The 10,373-nt window shown below is 34.3% G+C and overlaps 1 protein-coding gene across 1 annotated transcript; it reads left to right on the top strand.

Annotated features, from left to right (window-relative positions):
- Nucleotides 1–2,232: 2,232 nt before the first annotated feature.
- On the top strand, nt 2,233–10,002 carry LOC105326273 (guanine nucleotide-binding protein subunit beta-5). The gene is made up of 10 exons (XM_011426207.4): nt 2,233–2,559; nt 3,017–3,153; nt 3,829–3,870; nt 3,996–4,072; nt 4,298–4,424; nt 5,182–5,325; nt 5,433–5,573; nt 5,820–5,916; nt 6,376–6,542; nt 8,098–10,002. Exons 1-10 carry the CDS (start codon nt 2,439–2,441, stop codon nt 8,107–8,109), a joined length of 1,065 nt encoding a protein of 354 aa, XP_011424509.1. The 5' UTR covers nt 2,233–2,438; the 3' UTR covers nt 8,110–10,002.
- Nucleotides 10,003–10,373: the final 371 nt, after the last annotated feature.

Genomic DNA, 10,373 nt, shown 5'->3' with positions numbered 1-10,373 from the left:
ATTCATATATCCAACAAATACATGTATTTTTTTTTTTAGTTCTTGTCACATAATTGTCAAGAATATGGACTACAGACCCACTCTATTAATAATCGTTCGTGAATTTGTAAGAAATAATATGCTATTTAGAGATTTTAAATATAAACACCTGTTCGTATATTTTCTTTTTAAGTACATGTTATGAACTTACGTATTTTTTTGGCCATGGACATCATTCGCGATAAAAACTTATGATATTTTCATGATATATAGTTAAGGAACGATGTTTGTCACATTGCGTTAATCCGTCCTCTACTTTATGCAAATATCCACATCTTCTTTGCACATGTTCTTGATATTAACTTAATGCAATGAATAACAGGGTATCCATTTCTTTCCAAAGATAGATTATAGACCCACCCTTCCCTTTCCACCTACAGTTATCAAAACAATGAATTTACAATGATTTTCAATTTCTGAAAATTTCTTAAATAAATTGAAATATGCTGATTGGTAATACTTTAAATCATTTGCATTCTATTTATAAAATAGTTTCTAATCATGCAGTCTTGTAGGTGCTATATTTATGGTAAAAAAAAAACTATTAGTATTTTGATAAGCGCGTTCCTGGGCCAATTTTTACCTTATAAAATTACTAATATACAGCTCTACTTCGTCAGTTTTATCAGTATCACTTCAGTGGAAGCCAATTTCAGATGCGTACAGATTTGTTAAATTACGTGAATTAATGATTTTCAAACACAATTGCTTATCTTCATGTGTACCAAGAATGCATAGATAGGGGTGGTGCTGTTTCTATTTTTTCCTTTTTTCTACGTTAAGAATCTGTGTATCATACATGCAGTTATATAATTCATATCTAGTATATATGAGATGTGTGTAGTATAAAGAAGATGGGGAAATAAGATGGCGCAACTGCCCATTTGGTTTAGTCGTAAAATACAATTTCAAATCTAACATTTTTTTCAATTTAAAATATTTGATATGTTATAATACAAGTTCACAAAAGGGTAATTTCTAACTATATTCAGTTTGAAATATTTCAAAAAAACGACGAGAAAAAAAAATATATCGTAAAGTTTTGGTGGTATGGAATCCACAACATAAAAACTCAAGTTCTATAAAGTTACCTAATGTCTGGTGCTCTTTTTTTTTTTCTTTTTTTTTTTTTTTTATCTTTTATTGTCCTAATGTCTGGTGCTCTAACCACTGAGCCATTTCATTCACAACAAAGTGCGTTGTTTAAATGCTAAATGAGACGTTGACCACGAATTTACGGACTTGTATTATTTTTCTAAAACGTTCAATTGTTGGGCTACAAAATGTCATTTTTGAAGTATATTGGGTCATCTCTCCACATTTTTATTGATTAAAATCGGTTTAAATTCCATTAAACCGCATTAAGACTATAACAAAAATATGGAGCTCAGACCCACTCTATAAAAGAAAAGGCATTAAAGTTATAAAAATGACATAATTTGGAGGTTGTGACACGCATACGCCAGTTTTAATCAACCTATTTCAAGTGTTTAAAATATTTAAGGGTTGCAAACCGATGTTACGTTACATACACATTGTTTTTAATTATTTTTAAAAATTTTTATCAGATGTTATGATATTTTAATTTGGCAGTATCTAATCATTCCTCATATGGGCATTTTACACGCCTTATTCACCCATTTTCTTTAAGGAAGAAAAGCTTGAATAATTTTTAATACCTTTCCTCTACCAACGAAAGCAGTGCATAAATATTCGACTTCGTGAACGAAGGAAGGTTTTGTTTGCCCTAATGTGTGTGTGTGTGTGTGTGGGGGGGGGGGGGGGTGAAAATTTTCAGTGCCGGTTTTTTAGAGGTTAAGGTCCAGAGGTAGGGGACACCAAGAAAAATAAAATTCCTGAATGCCGCCTGGCTGAGAATATGAAGTACAGTATATAGATATATACGTATATATTAATTCATTTTGGTGAGACAATTCATTAATTGAGAGGAAGGAGTGTTATCATGGTTATTATCCGCATCCTGCGATTATAATAAAGCAAGGGAAAAGTATTTTAAAAATAACAAAGCCATCAATTACGGAAATGAGAAGGCGATTTCAATTTCTAAAATTGTTATATGAAAGTTCGGTTTGATTAAAACATTAACGTTATATGCTAAAATAAAGTCAAGTTACCCCCCCCCCCCCCCCTATAATCCGGAAAAATGTATTCTACCATATTTCATTCTAATTTTATTCCGTCTTTTGACATTGATTTGTTTACATCCCATTAGCATGAACTGATGTATTTGACTTAAGTTTAAGGTCTTTCATCAAGCAATGCATATATTTTTGCATATTTCTTGATTAGTTCGACACACAGTCCAAATTCACGCGATCCGTCCTCGACCGCAAAGGAAAAGTGTACACTTCCGGGTATAAACATAAGTGTTGGGGAAAATGGCAACGGAGGCTCTGAGGATTGATGGAAGTCAAGACACGGTGGATGCGCTGAGCGCAGAGGCCGCCAACCTCAAGAAGAAGCTGGAGGAGGAGAAAGCTAAGCTGGCAGACATGGACAGTAAGTGATAAACATTGCCCGATGGTGTGGTCACTCGATGAGGGTCCCCAGGAAATGTCATTCAATGTCAGAAAAAGGGGAAGTAAATAGCTACTGTGAAAGGGAAAACTTGTCGCTGTATAAGTTTTTGTGGTCTCACTTTGTCGAATGAAACTTTGATAAACATGTAAGGATGAAAGTAATAAACAAAACAAAAGTTTCACAGCAATGATAAATGTATAGCTTTAATTTGTCATGAACAAGATTTTTATAATGAAAAAAAAACCCAGCAAATAATTAACATATGAAAAAAACTACAATACAGAAGATCATATGACTGTTAATTAAGTATCTGCGAGAGAGTAAATTTGGATGTATTAATTGATACTTAATACTAAAAAAGAATGATATTTTAATTGAATCTATGTACATTTTTATGATGTAAATGATGCTATTAATAATTATTATAATTTTATAGTGGGTGAAGTTACAAAGAAGATAGAAAACATGACACAATTCAACATGAAAGCCAGAAAAGTGTTAAAGGGACACCATGGGAAAGTTTTATGTATGGATTGGTCTAAAGATAAGCGTCATATTGTCAGTTCATCCCAGGTATGGTATTACAAATTGTGTACAATGATGGAGATAGATTTTGCATTAGCTTGTATGGTATTGTGGCTGTGTCTTCTGACAATAGTACAAACACCCTAACACTTGTACATATATTTGATATGCAAGTTTGTAAAGTCTACTATTTCAATGTGAATGATTTACCGGTAATTCTGGTTGAAGCACGTACCGGTAATTTTATTGGCTAAACAAATTCTTATATGCATGTATCATACATTAAACTCAACTTGCCTACATCACAATATGAGGCACTTGCAAAACATATTAATCCACTTGATGTTATGTTTAAATTTTGTACAAATAAATGTTCTTTTACTTAAAATGGGCCTTATTTTTAGATTTTAGGCAGAGAAATTTAGGAAGAGTAAATTATAAGGAATGAATTTAATTTCTACACATGTTGTATGAGTATAACATAACTTGGGACAGTTTATTGCTTCACGGTTTATAAAGCTGAGCTTCCCCAAGTTATGTTATATCCTATAACATAGGTAGACATTAATTTTTGCATATATGTATAATATGCAGTGTATAATAAAATTCATCATGTATGTGTATTTGATTGCTAAATGTACATGTGAATATATTTTTTTGAAAAATTGTAAAATGGAAGATTTATTGACTGGATTACTCACTTCTTGTTGACACTTATTCCAGGATGGAAAGATGCTAGTGTGGGATGCATTTACAACAAACAAGGTACATTTACTTCACATTGACTTATAGGCTTGCCTTTCTCATCTCTGACAAACAAATCAGTGTGTTTTTATTTTTGTAAATTGTATTTGTATTTATATTTCATGATCTAAATTGATATCAAACAGGAACATGCTGTAACCATGCCAACAACGTGGGTGATGGCTTGCTCATACGGACCAACAGGAGATGTGGTGGCTTGTGGGTAAGTATGATTGTTCATTGTATCAAATTGTTCAAATGAATTATGATTGACTTATTAGTATGAAAGCTTCATACTGACTCCAGTGGGGATTGAACCGGGGCCCTCTAGCTTACACATCTAGCACTCTACAAAACAAAGCTAGAGGATTACCCAACAAACTAGAGCAAGTAGAAATGCCATATTACTAATACTGCCACTGTGATGTGTATAACCCTTTCATTACAGAGGCCTAGACAATAAATGCACGATTTATCCACTGTGTATGGATGATGACCCAGCAACTAAGAAACGAGCAGTGGCTACCCATACTAGTTACCTGTCCTGTTGTACCTTCACCACCTCAGACAAACAGGTGAGATAGTCACAAGTAATACAAATAGGTGAGAGAGTCACACCTCAGACAAACAGGTGTATAGTCACAGATCAGACAAATGGGTGAGATGGTCACTGCTCAGTCAAACAGGTTAGATAGTTACAGCTCAGACAAACAGGTGTATAGTCACAGATCAGACAAATGGGTGATATAGTCACTGCTCAGACAAACAGGTGAGATAGTTAAAGCTGAGACAAACAGGTGAGATAGTTAAAGCTGAGACAAACAGGTGAGATAGTCACTGCTTTGACAAACAGGTGAGATAGTCACAGCTCAGACAAACAGGTGATATAGTCACAGCTCAGGCAAACAGTTGAGGTAGTCACATCTCAAACAAGTGAGATAATCACAGCTCAGTCAACAGATGAGATAGTCACATCTCAAACATGTGAGATAGTCAGAGCTGAAATAGTCACATCTCAAACAAGTGAGATAATTACAGATGAAACATTAACCACCTACACTAACAGGTAAAATTTCACATTTTATAATTCACTTCAATAGATAGGTTGCATAAAACAGCAGCTTTTGCATGCACAAATTATGATCACAAACAGGTCAAACATGCATCTCTTCAGACAAACTTATTCTGGAAGAGCTTTAGAGCTGGCCATAAAGTGTATTTAAGACATGCAACTTTTTTAAGTTAGTAGAAGTGTTCATGCATAACATACACGTCTTATTTCATTTTCTGATTACATTTCATACTTAACGGTAATTCATTTGTTCTAATCAGATATTAACAGGAAGTGGTGACAGTACTTGTGCATTATGGGATGTGGAGAGTGGCCAGTTAATACAGAGTTTCCATGGCCACGCTGGTGATGTCATGAGCATTGACCTCTCACCTTCAGAGACAGGAAACATGTTTGTGTCAGGGGTAAGCTATCATTCAAATGGACTTCTAAACAGATTGGTGTGCCTCTTAGCAGATTTATGTTGAAATTTTGTGTTTGTTACTTGTACAAATTGTTCTGCTCCACACAGGGTTGTGACAAAGTGGCCAATGTCTGGGACATGAGAACAGGAGAATGTGTACAGATGTTTGAGGGCCATGATTCCGACATCAACAGCGTCAGGTTCTATCCAAGCGGGGATGCTTTTGCCACAGGATCTGATGATGCCACAGTATGTTTATACAGATGTTTATATTCTTATCGAAATGTTACAGCTTATATAATGATATCTACCCAGGTTCATACTATGAGGAAATTTAAATGTGTAATTTTTTTTCCATTTTGAGCTAGAAAGTTATATTATTTTTAATAATGTTAATTCAAATTATCATTTGATAACAGTTTTAAATTTTATCATTCTGGTATTTTTTTGGAAAGTTTTGAAATTTGCTCAGATGTGCTGAACGATCTATTACAGTGCAGGTTGTTTGACCTTCGGGCGGATAGAGAGGTCAACTGTTACAAGAAGGAGAGTCTTATATTTGGCTGTAACTCCGTAGATTTCTCTGTCAGTGGTATGTAGAAGATTCAGAGAGATTATCAAATTTAAAATCGTTGAATTTTACTTTTAATGGTATTCCAGTAATGGCAAAAATGTTCTCAGATATTACCAGTGTTCTATTCAATGATAAAAATTTTTGTGGACCATGGCTCTGTAGATGTGTAATTTACATGTAGTTAACTCTTTTCTCCTCCAAAATTCATCAGTGTTGAACTCAATGCTTTTAAAACAGGTGGTATTCTCCTTGCTATCATTAACCTCAATGTTAAACAGGTCATGTTATTCTAACAATCAATAAACATCATGTGAAACAGTCTATATTCACATTACCATCATGAATGTTTTAACCTAACTAAGCCATCTTCTTTACCAACATAAACTTATTGTTATCATGGTCATTTTCTTCACAAGAGTATTACTTGTAGTTACCAGTATTATCGTTTTCATCAGTGCTTCTCTTGTTGTTATCTAGGACGTCTTCTGTTTGGTGGCTACAACGACTACACCGTCAACATCTGGGACGTGCTGAAGGGCCACCGCGTCTCTATACTGTACGCCCACGAGAACCGGGTCAGCTGTCTAGGCGTGTCCCCCGATGGTACCGCTCTCTGTACAGGAAGCTGGGACTACACACTAAAGGTACACCACACACACCTACATGTACCACATAAAGCTGACTACACACTGAAGGTACACCACAGACACCTACATATAACGCATAAAGCTGACTACACACTGAAGGTACACCACACACACCTACATGTACCACATAAAGCTGACTTCACACTGAAGGAACACCACAGACACACCTACATGTACCACATAAAGCTGACTAAACACTGAAGGTGCACCACACACACCTACATGTACAACATAAAGCTGACTTCACACTGAAGGTACACCACAGGCACACCTACATGTACCACACAAAGCTGACTACACACTGAAGGTACACCACACACACCTACATGTACCACATAATGCTGACTACACACTGAAGGTACACCACAGACACACCTACATGTACCACACAAAGCTGACTACACACTGAAGATACACCACACACACCTACAAGTACCACACAAAGCTGACTACACACTGAAGGTACACCACAAACACCTACATGTACCACATAAAGCTGACTACATACTGAAGGTACACCACACAGACACACCTACATCTACCACATAAAGCTGACTACACACTGAAGGTACACCACAGACACACCTACATGTACCACATAAAGCTGACTACACACTGAAGGTACACCACAGACACACCTACATGTACCACATAAAGCTGACTACACACTGAAGGTACACCACAGACACACCTACATGTAATACATAAAGCTGACTACACACTGAAGGTACACCACAGACACACCTACATGTAATACATAAAGCTGACTACACACTGAAGGTACACCACACACACCTACATGTACCACATAAAGCTGACTACACACTGAAGGTACACTACACACACACCTACATGTACCACATAAAGCTGACTACACATTGAAGGTACACCACACACACACCTACATGTACCACATAAAGCTGACTACACACTGAAGGTACACCACAGACACACCTACATGTACCACATAATGCTGACTACACACTGAAGGTACACCACTGACACACCTGCACATACCACATAATGGGGATTAAAATGGGCTGACTACAGCTTGCTACAAAACTTACAGATACTATCCAGCAAATTTGTATTCTTGATGTTCATCAAAAATACATGTACCGTTCTGTTGAGACTCTTATTGTATGGCTTTAGATAAACAATATCTATTGATTTGGGGCTACCATATTGATTGGGATATAATAGTATTGTTATGTGGTAAAACAGGTAATGCAATAAATACTGTGTATAGAGATTTATATCAGAGTTTATTATTGAATTACCCAGTAGCTACAGTTTAATTAACTCTCAATGATTATTTTAGATGTAAATTTACATTGTCTTAATTTTCATATTAAAATGATATATTGTACCAATAGTTGACTCATGGTATTGGTTGATGCAAGGGATTTGCAGTCCAAGAGAAGTGATATTTACACTTCTAAAGGCGGTAAATCCTTGTTACAACCTCATCAAGAGTCAGTAGCTGGGTGTTTCTACAGAAGAGAGCGGCCTTCTCAAAGATAACCTTGAATCTTTTCTATTTCTTTTCCAGATTTGGGCATAACGAATATCTTTCATTAAGTGAAATCCTGAACTAGTACAGTAGAAATCCTTCACCTGTCTCAAGCAGAGGGCACATGCACTCTCTATCATGGAGTGACTATTAAACTGTGTGAAATGAAGTACAAGTACTGTTTTATGAAATTTAGTTGTAGATTTTTACTTTTGTGTAATAGGATGCACCATTTATAGTTGTTGAAAAAACAAGTTGTACTATATATTGTATATTACACTGAATAACTGAGAGGAGATAGTGAATATATGACAGAAATTTGTTGTGTATGAGAGAATGCAAGACTTGTGTAGAGAAGAGGAATCCATGAATTTTCTCTTTCTTCTTGTCCAGCAGACAATTACTTACTACATTGTTTCTTTTTGGATCTGGTAATGAAATCCAGGCTCAGCTTATAAATGTCAAACAACCTCTGATATATACAGTTTATATGAAAGATGAACACTGAAAATTTGACCAAATACCTGTCTGTTTCCTGTGAGTTTTATTTGTGGGGTATTTGTCTATTCTTATGTCTATTCTTCTGTTTATTATGACCAAAATCATGTAAAAGAGAGACATGAAGAAACAATCTCTTTGGGAGTATGGGTGATTAACAGGGTTAACTTTATTTACTGGTATCTTCTTGTTCGATAAGTGCGGCACATGTATATGGATGGAGGAATGAATTTTTTGCTGCATTTAGTTGATCTGTCTTTAGTCATGCCATTAATATGCATGATAGCTGTTCAAGTCTTTTATTATTTAATTTTTTCCTTGGGTATACATGTATATACACAGCTCTTTTAGTTAAACATTTAGATTGAATTACAGTTACTGTTAAGATTTAGAAGGAAAAAGAACTCACAAAAATGTTCTGACTTCCCTAGCTCTCCTTGACCCACCAGCCTCCCAACTTCTACATCGACTCATTTCTTTATATCAAAATCCATGTAGAATTAAGTTTTTACAACTAAATTACATGTATCTAATTAACTTAAATCATAAATCCACTTTATATTTTACAGATTGTTATTTTAATTTAGCATAGTAGCCTTTGTTAATTCTTTGCACATTTTACTAGATCTTTTAATTTTGTTATTTTTTTACGGTGCTATATGTTTATAGATATGTTAATTACTTATATATGTATGTGTTCTAACCCTAGTCTTATAATTTTTTAATACTAATGTGCAATATACAATTGAAATAGTGTGCATTATATTCAATATACATGGGTTTTTGTAACCCAAATTACACGTCAGTTTTATTGATATTGTTGAGATTAAATGAATTATTAACTTTTGGTTAAGATTGGCAAGAGGGAAATAATTTAGACTGTAAGTCCTGTAATCATGGTGTTAGATAGGCTGACTCCTGCACTGTAACAATTTTACAGCTATTTAGCTGTTTAATATATAATTGTAACTTGTTAACATTACATATACCTCTACTTTCAAACTTTTTGAATTTTAATTCATAAATCTATTAACAGCTACATGTATTTGAATTTGGATTTATATCAAAATTAAACAATCATTGAATTTTGTAAATGCTGATAAATATATGTTGAATCATTAAATTTCTCCCTAAATTGTTCTAGGTAATAAAATGCATGTATATATTTGTTTCTTTTATAATTGTGCCCCCATTATGAGCTAAATTTTAATATTTAAGATTCTATCAATGAGATCTATGATTTTTAAGGATGATGTTTTAACCTTTTTTCATGTAGGAAAATTGCACAAAAATTTATATGCCTACAAGTTATAATCGATCCATTGAAATCTGTTACATTATATTGCCATGGGGTTAAGTTGTTGAAATGTACTTATATATATCTGTGTATTGGTTATGACTTCATTGTTAGCGAAAACAATCTCTAATAAATGTATGGTTAAAATGTATCGCTGTTGCATTATTTTAAAATTAGATAATGAAATATTTCATACATTAGATAAAACAAATTAATTTGTGTCTGTAGGTCCACTTCAGGTGTTACATTAAATACTAATTTAGTAGGCGTCGGAATGGGGGAGGGGCGCTGATAATTTAAGTCTAGCCCCCCCCCCCTTCAATTACTTCAGACGCCACTGCATTATTAGGGATTTTAACACTAAATATAGAATATATACTTATTTTAAAAAAAGTGCTCTATAATAAAAGATCCTAGGTATTATATAGTACGGATCATTTTATCAACTCGGAAATAATTTTAGTTCACAGCAAAACACAATTGAGCATTATAATATAATCTCTTAAATTATGCATTTTTG

The sequence above is a fragment of the Magallana gigas genome, chromosome 6, assembly GCF_963853765.1.
Source record: "Magallana gigas chromosome 6, xbMagGiga1.1, whole genome shotgun sequence".
In the NCBI taxonomy this organism is placed as follows: domain Eukaryota; kingdom Metazoa; phylum Mollusca; class Bivalvia; order Ostreida; family Ostreidae; genus Magallana; species Magallana gigas.
The sequence above is the reverse complement of the archived record's forward strand: the minus strand, read 5'-3'. Positions and strand labels throughout refer to the sequence as shown.

Coding starts and splice junctions, on each gene's coding strand:
- LOC105326273 (XM_011426207.4), top strand. CDS start 2,439: ATGGCAACGGAGGCTCTGAGGATTGATGGAAGTCAAGACACGGTGGAT. Junction 5,574..5,819: donor CAGGATCTGATGATGCCACA/GTATGTTTATAC, acceptor GATCTATTACAG/TGCAGGTTGTTTGACCTTCG. Junction 5,917..6,375: donor CGTAGATTTCTCTGTCAGTG/GTATGTAGAAGA, acceptor GTTGTTATCTAG/GACGTCTTCTGTTTGGTGGC.